The sequence below is a fragment of the Mya arenaria genome, chromosome 6, assembly GCF_026914265.1.
Source record: "Mya arenaria isolate MELC-2E11 chromosome 6, ASM2691426v1".
Lineage (NCBI taxonomy): Eukaryota > Metazoa > Mollusca > Bivalvia > Myida > Myidae > Mya > Mya arenaria.
In genome coordinates, this window is record NC_069127.1 from 79163853 (window position 1) to 79177040 (window position 13188).

Sequence of the window (13188 nt, forward strand, 5' to 3'; positions counted from 1 at the left end):
AAGGAAAATGTGCTCCTTGACAGTGAGTGTACATTAGTGTTCAGAATACACAAGTGACAAAAGCTGGTATATAAAATATATCCGGTGATGTAAGGAAGTTTACACAGGCCTTCATTTAGACAGTGCCTAACTACTCTAGTGCTATCTATAACTTCCTGAACTACTTAAACCAAGGACAGATGTATTAATTTTATCAGAAAAATAATAATGAAAATAGATAAAACACACACGACTTGTACTATTCATCAAATTCAATTTAGCTTATCAGTGCATAATCACTTGCGTAAAGTAAATGTCCACTTGAAAAACCACTGAAAACTGCTCCTGTCTGGGTTCATATCCAGGCCTCTTGGTAAAGGAACACGTAGCCCATGACACTCTCTCAATCATTATAATGCATCAACTCGTCGATCAATATTTCTTTTATATTATCCAAAACATTATTTTTAAACATATCAAAACATAACTATATTCTTTAATACAATAGTAACAATTCAATATGTACTATATTTTATTTCAATACCATTTACAAATAACTTGAAAGTGAAAATACAAGCTATATAAATGTATGCTTATGAAAAAAGCTACAAAAATAAACATTGCACAAGATTTTTACTTGCCCTTGAATAACATATTATTTTATATTACAGTAAAATAAAAACTACACTTTACACTGAAGTTTGAGTATTTTAGAATTTCATATAACACTACAGGAGAATTACCAGTCAAATTCTGTATAATGTTTATGGCATAATTCAAATTTTCTAATGTTAAGGAAAAAATAGTCAAACATAACATGTAAGTTTCAACATCAACAAAATAACAGTATTAAATTATGATAAATTTCCTTTACATGTACAGGTATAATACCGGTAGTAATAAAAAATAATTGGTCAAAATAAAAAAGGAAAAAAAAATCATATGCAGGATTTAAAAAAGTGATATAATTGACACAGCTGCCCAGTATTCAATTTTCATAACTGGTAGTGGTATATAAATAAAAACCATGGAAAAAAATGCATGTTGAATGGCAATCATTATAATCTTTTGTCAGACAAGTTGTCTTTTAGAAAGGATTTATACAATCAATGTTTAACCTCATGATAATTCAAAAATTAATCATGACAAACGTTTAGCAAAGTGTCTAAAAGTATGCCACTTCATCTGCCATCTGTTTGTCTTTCTGTACGCTGTGAAGCTCTGCCGTTCTGCAAATATTCAAAAATACATTTTAACATTTAATTTTAATGGATGTCTGTGTCTGAACAACTGTATCTTACATCAGAAGCAATGACAATGATACTAGTGCTGCAAGTGTCAATGCTTGTGGGTTTGTTTTTTTCAATAAATCAAGGGGCATAACTCAAGTCAGGATATGAAGACAGAGTTATGCCACCATGCAAGCCTGAAATATTTACTCAATATTTTAGCCAGAGAGATAAGACTTGCTACACATTTGCACATTGTCATTTAGAACATGATTGTGTTCAAAGTTTTATAACAATGTCTTCACCATGCTTTTAAACTTCTGGCTAAAATTAACGGTTTTTGAATGACAACACCAAGGCTTTGGTAATATCTTGACATAATATACAACAGGCAAGCTCAAGATAACTATTAAATATTATAATTTGAAAATGTTTGTCTGACACTTACTTGCCGCCATCCTCTATATTGCATGGCAGGGGCTGGAAGATCCGGGCATGAATACATTCTCCATTTGAATTCACTTTGATCTGCAAGAATTAAATGAAGATTATGAGTACAGACAAAATATCATTAAAATGATTCAGAATTACAAATAATGACATGTGCCATGTGATATGTTATATGAGATCAGACAATAAACGAATATTGACTTGACTTGCCAGGACAGATAGCTCTGAAATGATGACTCTAGAGGCAAATCAGCATTAATAGGAAGAAATTCATTATTACAGAATAAACTATTATATAATTTTCCACATGCAGTTACATGTATTCAATTTGATATGAAATTCACCTGAGGAAAACATGAACTGAGGTGTTAAAAATAAAGCCACGTATACCAAATTGGGATATACCCCTCAAGGAGTTTACTTATTTAGTATTTAACAATTTTTGTAATCAACAAACACATAACTAGATATAACAAATCACCTCTTTTCTTCTCTATATATAAATAATATTAAGTACTTGTAAAAATCTGCATAACTGAAAACTCTTAACACACTGCTTGTGTACCTCAAAATCAGTACAAATTTAACAACCTAAAAATTACATAGATATATGTATGCTTTTATATATTAATTTGATATTATTTATGCCAGCAGATAGTAAAAGTAAAAATTTCCGACCTACCCTTGAGATAAATTTATTTAATGTTTAATCAGTACAGAACGTGAATCAATTAAAAATAATACCTTTACAAAGAGATTAGTTCCAGCTACCAATTGGCTTCTGTACGAGACCGCTTCGAAAATCTCTACTGCATCTTTCTCAGCTTTCTGCAGGATTTCTGCCTTTAGCTAAAAGTATTTTCATATGTTAATTTTATTTATTTAGTTACACAAACCACATAAAAACATTGTTGTACAAATAAGAACTGTTGTATAACTCTTATTGAATGTATTATGCTTCTAGTTATATGTATAAATTTTTTTTTTTAATTCAGTCAATGAATTTTTAAAAGGACATTTTAAATAAATAAAAAAATAGGAGAGGTCACTTGGAAAACATAAAATACTTTTCCTCTAATTTCTTAAAAGTAGGAGCAAAAGATCAAAGGAAAAAAAAGATAACATAGTTTGCCTTAAAAATATAGATAAGTTACTATTTTGTTTTAAGAGCAGTATATGCTTAGTAATATTAAGACTATGTATTGTACATTTGAACATGTATAATTATATACAATAAACATGCAATTACTTTTAGCAGTTTTTGTCATTGTCTAAATTGTAAAATTTTAGTCTGAGGAAACTGTTTGATCGCCCCTTCAAGTAAATATTCACATTTTGTTAAATATATGTAAAAAATATAATTTTAAAATGTTCAGTTAATTTTACATACAGACTACAGAACAAACCTCATTACAGACTGCCTTGACATCATCATTGGCTTTCTGAACTGGACCAGCACCTCCGGCAAGCATGTTGAGTCTATGAATATGTGTCTTTACACTTCACAAGTGAGAGTCTGAATGTGAAACAGGACAAGTATTTACATGTACATGTATATGAGACAGAGTCACAAGATATTATATGAGTGGGAAGGGTGATCTCTATCTACAGAAGCTTATTACATTCGAGTTGTAACAAAACTATGATTAATCGTCAGATACTAAGACTGTCATGTTAATTTAAAAGTGTGGCTATAAACAAAATATGCATATCAATGAATTATTACTTTAACTAAACGCAATTTAAATGAGATGCAATCAAAATGGTTACCCTTTCAAAACTTCCACGTCTGGATCATCGAGAGCTTGATATCTAACCGGTGCGGAAGTATCAGTTACCATTGAAATATAATCCTTTTTACAGATTTTGGTCTTTTAAACTATGGACGACATAAAGGCTATTGTAGGCGATGTCATCGATCAAAATTCTGCAGAATTGAACAGAATAAGTCAATCAATATGGAATAACCCGGAACTTGCGTTCAACGAGTTCCATGCTCACTCAGAGCTCACTGACTTTCTGGAGGTCTTAGGGTTTACAGTAGAGAAATCATTCAATCTGCCAACAGCCTTTAGAGCAACATATAAAACAGATAATGCGGTATCAGGACCTAACATTGCCATCTTGTGTGAATATGATGCCCTGCCTGGCATCGGTCATGCCTGTGGTCACAATTTGATTGCTGAGGTTGGTGTGGCAGCAGGGTTGGCTGTAAAGGAAGCCATGATTGCAGCACAGGAAGAGAATCTCACTGGAACTGTATGCTCATTCAACATTCATAAAACTACACCCATTGTAGGCTTATAACATAAACAAAGTGTTATTGAAAAAATTCAAAGCATACACTCATGGTATTACATCTATATGCATCTAATGACATACAATGTATACCAAGTGTGACTAGTCCACCTAAATGGCCGTCATTGAGTCTTTTGACGATTTTTAGACTATGGCAGACTGGTTACAGGGATACACATGAAATGTCAAAATAATAAAAAAGTATCCCTGATCGCTCATTATTGTAGCTACAAGTGTGACCATATAATTAGGATAGTTTATAGCTTGACTCTTCAAAGAATAAGGAGAGTCATTTCTACTCACCCTTGCAACATATCATGTAACCGTCAAGGCCACATCTCTGTAACCAATGGATGTATAAGAATGATACTTTATACAAGGCTTCCACGTTATCACACCTATTAAAGTAGACTAAAATAATGAAGGAAGACAACTCTGTGTTGTATATAATGAATATAAATACCCTTGTTTTTCTTAGAAATGCTAGTTTAAGTTTTTCGTGCAATTTCTATTTATACATATATTCAACTTAAAAATCTACAGAAGTAAGGCATAATATAATTAGTTAATAAGCTTTTTTCTCAATTCTGTCGAGATTTATTTTGTTTTGTGCACATATCACTTGTTAACCTTTCATGTATTATTACCTCAGAAAATCCTTTATTATTGATTATACTTTAACCTTGTGTATCCTTAAATGTTCTTTTGAAATAAGTATTGTTTAAACCAACTTAAAAGTTCTGGTTAAGGTTTAGTATGTAACCACATTCAAGGCAATATGCAAATTCATTGCATTGAAACTTAATACACAGGCTCTACCACATTAGCTTGGATTAAATAATATACAAAAATCAAAAAAATCCAATGGATTATAGCTAGTAGTATCAGGTACACATTTTGATATTGCTTTATTATTGCTTGATTTGTGATTGAAATGAACCCTCGAGGATGGTTTCTACACATTTATTGACAAAAATAACGATATCTTATTTCCAAAATCCAAGCCACTGTGTTTCCAACTATCCAACCTATTTGATTAATCCCTCATAAAATGCAAGTTATTGCCCTTTACTATTTGACTAAGAAGTTCTGGGTAAGGTTGAGCATTGTAAGCAAATTTAAGTCAATAACTCAGCAACTACTTGATGACTTTACATTTTTACAATGAAACTTTTTTACTGTCACGTATGATTATTATATGTTGCATATAATGCAAATTTTGCCCTTTTTTTCTTAGAAATCCTGTTTAAGGTTTTGCATGTTATCAATTTTTACAGTGACCTTTAATTTCATGTTTCCTCAAGCTTTTGCAATCCTTAATCTTAAAAGTGGTGTAAAAAGTTAAGCGCATTGTCTCTTAGACTGCTCTTGTAACTGGTATTTACAGTGTTGTGTGCATATAACTATTATACACATATTTCATAAATCAAGCATGGTAATCAGTTATATATCTAAAGACAAAGGGGCGTACTAGTAGGGCTGTATTATCATGTCCAGAGAAAATAAAACAAAATTTCTGCAGTCAGGCATTTAAGATATTTCTTTGGAAAATACTGCAACAATTTTTCATTCGATAAATGATTTTGTATTTCAAAGCTCACAGTTCTTGGCTGTCCAGCAGAGGAGGGTCTATGTGGCAAATCTGACTTGCTACGCCTTGGGGCATTTGAAGGTGTTGATGTTGCCCTGATGGCCCATCCATCACAGTTCAACCTCTCCAGGCCCAGATATGTGTCAATGACACCGTAAGTGAGGCATCTTATGTGATATCTCACAAAACAATTTTATGAATAGAAAAAAACACTTACATGATTGCACAGTTTAAAAAAAAAAGAGTTTGCTTTAAATTATCCCTGCAAGAATGAGTATTTGAAAGTTACTGAACTATTGCACAATAATATCTATATATTGGCTTAAAAATTATTCTTAAAATTGTAAATCAAATACCATGGCCCGGCCTCCAATGAACCCCCCCGGGACAGCCTTAATGCTCTGGATGCATCTGTACAGAATGAAAACTTAGGCCAAAAATAAAATTATATACTATTCTATCTGCCGTTCGATATTCCCAGATTGTCAATCAAGTATCATGGCAAGGCCTCCCATGCATCTTCGCACCCCTGGGATGGTTTCAATGCGCTGGATGCTGCTGTACAATGTTACACCAACATCTCACACGCCCGACAACAGATGAGACCCGATTGGAGAGTGCATGGTAATATTAACTTGATCTGGCCATTGTGATGGTAGGGTGTCTTTTAAGTAGTTAATACTAGATTAAAATCTGCCATATTCAAGTAAAATTCTGTTTTGCTATTAATCAGTGGATTCAATGGCATTAAACCAAGAGACATTCTTTAAAATGAAATACAAAGAATTACTTGATTTTAAGGTATCCTTATTGAGATATGCTCAATTGTTTTAAAGTTAACTTTGTGGCATCTGCTTAAAAATGATGTATAAAAAAAAATAACTTGTAAAAATCCAGGTGTCATAAAAAATGGTGGTCTGCAGCCTAACATCATCCCTGATGAGACAGAACTGGAATATTACCTGCGTACCCCGACTGACCCGGAGATGGTTACACTCAGAGAGAAGGTCACCGGGTGTATTGAGGGTGCCGCACTGGCCACAGGATGCACTGTATGTAGGCGTCTATGAAATTTAGCCTCTTAATTAAAAAAAAATAGAGTGACAATATGGCAGATTAAATATATAGTGTCATCATTATGGATTTTTATTCTTTAAACATTTTAACTTCATGAGGTACAATTTGTTGTTTCATTAACAAAACAAAAACTAACATGGATAAAAAAGAAATTCTTCATTGAGTCTTATTAGGTACATTTTTGTACCCCCGGTACATACATAAGCATACTTGTGACGAGTGTTTTGTATGTGGAATAGTGAAAAGGATTTTTTTTCTGATTTTAGGTTGATTACAAGTTCAGTGAGAAATCCTACTCCAACCTTATATCCAACAACACACTAGCGGAAATCTATGAAAGGAACAGTGCAGAGGTTGGGGTGGTGATCGAAACAGATGAGGAGAGAAAGAGAAAGTTTGGGGGCTCGACAGACATGGGCAACGTTTCACATGTTATTCCCAGTCTTCACCCAAAGTTCCACATTGGGTCGTTTGTTAGTAATCACTCAAAGGACTTTACCGCTGTGGCTGGTGATAGCAAGGCACAGAAATACACCCTCGATGTGGCAAAAGCTCTAGCCCTGACCGCCTTGGATATCTACAGAGATAAAAGTCTACTTGAAAAAATCAAAATGGACTTTGAAGCTGATATAAGCAAACAGAAGCAAACTATGATGTAACATAATTTAATGAGATGAAATCAAATGGTATTTGATCAGGGGATATTAAGCAGATTTATTATTTTTGTTTTTATTTTACTGGATTTTGTGTTAAGTCATTATATTAAATGTTATGTATTTGAAGCTAAATTCTATGAGCTCAGGATTGTTGCATCATGGAAATACTTGTGATTTTATTTATAGTCATAGATTTTTGTGAAACTCTCTCATTATGATATTGAATTGTGTTGTTTAAATTAGTCCCTAAGATAGTGGCTATAAAGGGCAATATTTTCTAAAGAGCTAATATTATGAAATGAACTGTTTGTAGAATGTAGAAAAAAACATTGACGACTCAACCACAAAGGATTTGATTAAATCAAAAAGTAAATGTGAAGAAATCATTGAAAGTCGAGCAAAACTGTAGTAAATGAAGTTTAGCCCATTGAACATGTCTTCACACAAAAAAAGATATGAAAATCAAATTAATTATTAAAAGACAGCCTACAATGGTTTCACTTTTTATCCAGAATTCATATTTCAGACTGTTATTTGTTGCTCACTCACTTTAAATGATTTCACACTTGGCTTTTAATCTCAAAGATTTCAAGCTGTTTACATGAAATTAAGTGCACATGTTGCCAATGACAAGTCTATTTGTATGAGTAGAAGGCCCATATTTCTGGGCTTATATATGTCAAGTTATTCCCTTTGACCTACTGTAAAGAAATGATCAAGCATTGGCATGTATCTCCTGTTGCAAAATTGAAAATATTGCTACAAAATATTTTCATTTCAATATTTTAAGTGTTTTTCAGGCCTGTGCTTGGAGATTACAATTAAAAAAATGTTAAAGAAGAATAAACAAATTATTACCCAGGTGCTATATTTCAAAGAATTACTAACCAGAGCTAAATATCATTAAGGAACCTTTATTTCCCCTAACACAGAGCCACTCTGAGACCCACAATGGAAATACCATGGCCGGTGTTTGTATTCAAATATATATATATTAGTCAGATTTTTTCTTATTTAAAATTCATTTTCAATCATATATTAATGTTTAAATGTATTGGCTGTGTAATATCGTAAAGTTGTTTATGCTTATGCCTGTGCCCTTTTATAAACATAATGTCCAATCCTCAAGATAAACCACTTGCCCAAAGCTCGGGACAAACAAAATTGCATAAGGGCAAATCAGCTTGTCTGATTGTGCAAGTTAAAAGATTTAGTGCAGACAGGAAAAAATAATCAGAATAAAGACAATAAGACAATAAGAATGGTACAAATAAAGGCTTTGTGCCAATATCAAAGCACATTTTATACTAGCATTATAGCAAATTGTTGTTGCCAACCTCATTGAATATTGGACATCTTTTATCATGGGAAAAAAACAACAAAATACAAATATAGTAAACAGATCTTGTCTTCCAAGACATTGGAAAAAATCCAATCATGTTAACAATGTGTTTTGGCAAGTGAAAGTGGCTTTGGGCAAGTGAAAGTGGCTTTGGGCAAGTGAAAGTGGCTTTGGGCAAGTGAAAGTGGCTTTGGGCAAATTCATTTCGACACCTTCCTGCCCGAATTGGCAACACAAATAAAAATAGCATTGTGAATACTTTAATATGTCCTTTTTATACATTCAAGATTATTACCGGTAACATTTGAAAGTTTGCACTCTTAAATGTGAATATTGTATTTGGATGTAATATCTGGTACTTACCAGTAATTTGATTTTTATACAGAATACTTTAATTTATTCAGATTGCATATTACAATAGTATCTCAAATGTTTGTATTAATCATTAGCTACATGTACAAAACTATTTACATTTATTGTAAAAAGTGAACATAACATAATAGAGATTTTAATAACAGTTGTAACAGTTGTAATTAAATCATCACAGAAATATTCTTTTATATCTATTTAGAATCTCACCGGATGTATTTTAGTTGATATTACTTTAAAGAAGACTTTTCTTACTTGTTTACAGATTTAAATGCAATTTAAATAAATCTTAGATTACATACTGTTGTGTTGTTTAAGAGTGCTGTCCAAAATAGTCCTGAAATGAAATGTTTCCTAACCAATGTTGAACTTGAGGTAATGTTAACTTTTTAAATGCTATTTTTGTAAGACCAGTTATGTGAAATAAATTTGGATGATAAAATGAAAAGTTAAAGTATGGGATTTGATGTGATGCAGATTGTGAGAAGCCACTTAAATATAGCACTTTTATTTTGGTTTTGTTATTATTCTGACTGAGAGATTAAAAGCCTGACATGGTCATGCCTCAGATTTCCTAACATGAGGCTTTGAATGAAAAGTGGGCATATTTATTTATAATGCCATAAAATGATGGTATAAAATACCATTGAGTGAAATATTAAAATGTGTTTCCCAATAAAGCATATCTGAGTGGACAAATCGGCTAAGTGAATCCACAACGACATATCATCATGTGTTGAGCGAATAGACCAAGTGGATTTTCAACAACAGTGAGATATTTGCATCAATAGCTAATGTAAATATGGATCAATGGAGCTTGAAAAATATCCTAAAGGTATGTTGAGATATTTTCTCAACAGATGTATTGATCATAGGCAGCTTTACATACAGGTAGTGGTTAAGTCAAAGAGGTTTGTAGTTTGCTGCAGTTCAATATGCAATAAGTACTTGTGTGTGGGTATGTTATGTTGAATATATTAGTATTCCTGTAGATAGTTTCTTGTTGATTCTAAAGCTGCGCTCTAACAGAACTACTGTTTTGACAACTTTTGACATATATTGTCATGGAACGAGCTAAAAGCGGTACTAATGGTTTAAGAAAAACGCATAAAACATCAATTTTTCAACCTACACATTAAAATTGGTGACCTCATTTTTTGTCAGCAGTCTTATATCACTGATTTCCATGCATTTTCGCATAAATTGGCTCATTCCAAGACAACATATTTAAAAGTTGTCAACACATTCAATCTGTGAGAGTGCAGCTTTAACTTTAAATTACAAATCATTGTGTGAAAGCACCATATAATAGCAATCTAAATAACTCTGACCTGTGAGTTTTAAAATCAATAGTTAACCTATTAAATAGATTTTTTATTTATTGAAACACAGTTTAAATAATGTGATGACTTATCAGTATAAATATTATTAAGAAATAATTTATATTTATACTTTATAAAAGTCTCGTATGGTGTCACAAAGATCAAGTTTTTATGATGTTTAAATGTTCATTTTAACTATCTCAACCTACATCTACATAACATTAACACAGTTTCAGACACTGAGTGCTGATATGGACAGCCAGAGATACCTATCACAGAATGTATCCAAGGTTCTAGAAGATATCGGGGTCAGCAAATACATTGTTGAAAAGAGGAGGAGAACATGGCTTATGCTGGAGACCAATGCCTCTCTCTCTGCTAAGCTTTCTGGATCAGATATCACTGTGTATCACTTTGGGAGTCAGAGTGAAGGCACAACCACACCCGGAATGATGTCAGATGTTGACATGTTATCCATGTATAATAATGAAGTGGTTCTGCAAGAGTTTAGTGACTTTCAGCCTGGAAAAAAGTGCCTCCTTATGGTAAAGACTGATTCTTCTCCTCCACAACACTGCTACCTCCAACGATTAAAATTAGATCTCCCACAACCATTGACAAAGCGACTTTGGCCTGATGATGTTATTGATGACAAGGGACGAGTCCTGATAAGTAACACATGGTTTGATAAGATACTTGGTGAAGAGGGGAAGGTCTTGTCTCACGGTCCATCTAGAAGTTGGATGGAAGAAGTCGACATTGTGGTCGCTTTTTCCTGCGAAAAACTTCCAGAGGAATGTAAGTTTATGTTTCACAGACCGCGCCCTGGACACTGGCCTAAACTTGAGACATTGGGCAGAGCCAGGAAACAGCCAGCATGTCTTGTACCTCAAGGGCATCCAGAAACTCCATGGTTCTTACCGGAGTGGAGATTTTCTACTTCACTGATAGAGAGGTTGCTTGTGTTTGACTTCACAACAACACAGATCAAGGTGTACACATTGCTAAAAATGATCAGGAAAACCTTCATTAAACCACATCTTGGAGAAAAATTCAGCACTTTTCACATCAAAACTGCAATGATGTTTACTATTGAAAGTTATCCTGAGGATATTTGGAGGGAGGACAATATTGTGCAGTGTGCCATCTATTGCCTCACAACAATACAAAGATGGCTGAAGATAGGTCATTGTCCCCACTTTACTATTGCTGATGTGAACTTGTTTGTTGGAAAACTTCATGAGAATGATAGGGTGTTTGTCTATGATTTCATATCCAGGATTATTTCGGACTGTTTGCAGTGTATATTTTTCATTACTATGGATGATTTTGGTTCAAAACTCTTGAAACAAATCGCTCCGCTGAGGTGTGTGAGTCGTGTTGATGCATTGAGTGAACGGATTGAAACCTACACATCCATTAGAAAGGACTTGTATATCAAAATACTGAAAGGTCTTTGTAGATTACGAATTCAAATACTTGAACAGATGGACACGCATAACTCCCTATGTGAAAAAGTGTTGTTGCTCTTGGAAACAGAGTTTAGTGGCATTGGGTCTAAGGGTACAGAAGCAGAGAGGACCATAAGTAAAATGCTTTTTCCAATGATGTTTGGGCACATTGCATCGGCTAAAGCTTCATTGTGCATTGAAAGAGGGTGTGAAGTAGGTACAGACATTTCCAGTCTCTATGAGAAGTCATTCAAGTTTGACTTGTTATCAAACAGACTCAAGTATGCCTTTATGTTGTACTGCAGTGGGCAGTATCAGGCAGCTGCCAAGGAGCTTTCATTCTGTGAACATCTGTTTGGGTACCATGTCTGGAACTTCTGCAGTTGTAGTAAACATGGATCAGACCCTGACATGGACGATGAAGGATTTAACTGGGCATTACATCACAATGAGCAATACTCACTTCAAATATGTGTAGCTTTGTGTGTAAAGTTTTCAAGATTTGAAACATTTTGCATACCAAAGCATTTAGGGTATGAGATGTATAGGACACACACCCTTGCAGACTTCCAGGAAAGACACTTCAAGAATGATGCCTGGATGAGTTATGCCGTTGTTGATGCTGTTCCGCTCATGTTTTACCTCCAGTTCCTCACATACAGGCAACTCAACATGTCTGAGAAAAAGGTAACTGCCTTGGAGAAACTAGACAGCTACGCCTTCTACCCCAGGGGCTCCCCAGGCCATATAGACACTATCTGCAACATGCTGGGGCACTGCTACGAGCTGGAGAACAACCTGGAAGAAGCTTCGACCTTTTACAAGGATTCTTTATATGTGAGGCCAAGAAACAATGCTGCCATCTGGCACATCATCCGACTGATACGCAATGCTTTATACAAGCAATAAGTCTTGGGTTAATTTTAGACATTTTTATGTTAGGTTTTTTCATGGCCAACAATAAAAGGTAGGTAGGTCAGAATCATTAAACAGTCGAAATCTGTTTGCTCGATACCTGAGGGAGCAGCCAAAACACTTTGAGCATCGCGAATATAGAGCTTAGCAGTTATGGTTACATAGAGTAAAAAAAATTGGTCTTTCACATCAAGTTCGAGCTAACAAGGAAATCAAGTCGAGCCATATCAAGCCGACAGGCTTCAACTGTATATACACTATTTATATTTTAGTTGTGTCTCATATTCATTCACACTTTAAGAAGGCACAATTTGGTCTAGGTTCATTTATGTGTCTTTCTTGTGCAAAAAACTATGAACTCTGTATCCAAAAAGGAGAGGAAAAAAATGTTAGAAAGAATTGTCTGCTGGCAATAAAAAGTTGAGCGCAAAAGAAACTGGAAACGTTTTGTTTTACTTTAACATGGCACTGTCTGAGAGTTTGCATTTCCTAAAAGATGCTTTTAAGAC

At 33.8% G+C, this 13188-nt stretch overlaps 3 protein-coding genes across 3 annotated transcripts; 2 read left to right on the plus strand and 1 right to left on the minus strand.

Annotated features, from left to right (window-relative positions):
- Positions 1 to 497: 497 nt before the first annotated feature.
- Positions 498 to 3564, minus strand: LOC128238625 (cystatin-B-like). Its single transcript, XM_052954737.1, has 5 exons — positions 3429 to 3564; positions 3065 to 3174; positions 2403 to 2507; positions 1657 to 1736; positions 498 to 1208 (listed from the first exon to the last, which is right to left on the minus strand). Exons 2-5 carry the CDS (start codon positions 3128 to 3130, stop codon positions 1145 to 1147), a joined length of 315 nt encoding a protein of 104 aa, XP_052810697.1. The 5' UTR covers positions 3131 to 3174; positions 3429 to 3564; the 3' UTR covers positions 498 to 1144.
- Positions 3222 to 9506, plus strand: LOC128238624 (xaa-Arg dipeptidase-like). Its single transcript, XM_052954736.1, has 5 exons — positions 3222 to 3917; positions 5553 to 5701; positions 6029 to 6171; positions 6445 to 6599; positions 6891 to 9506. Exons 1-5 carry the CDS (start codon positions 3540 to 3542, stop codon positions 7281 to 7283), a joined length of 1218 nt encoding a protein of 405 aa, XP_052810696.1. The 5' UTR covers positions 3222 to 3539; the 3' UTR covers positions 7284 to 9506.
- A 191-nt stretch (positions 9507 to 9697) lies between these two features.
- Positions 9698 to 13051, plus strand: LOC128239464 (uncharacterized). The gene is made up of 2 exons (XM_052956106.1): positions 9698 to 9826; positions 10544 to 13051. The coding sequence occupies exons 1-2, from the start codon at positions 9794 to 9796 to the stop codon at positions 12671 to 12673; spliced, it is 2163 nt and encodes a 720-aa protein (XP_052812066.1). The 5' UTR covers positions 9698 to 9793; the 3' UTR covers positions 12674 to 13051.
- The last annotated feature ends 137 nt before the right edge of the window (positions 13052 to 13188 follow it).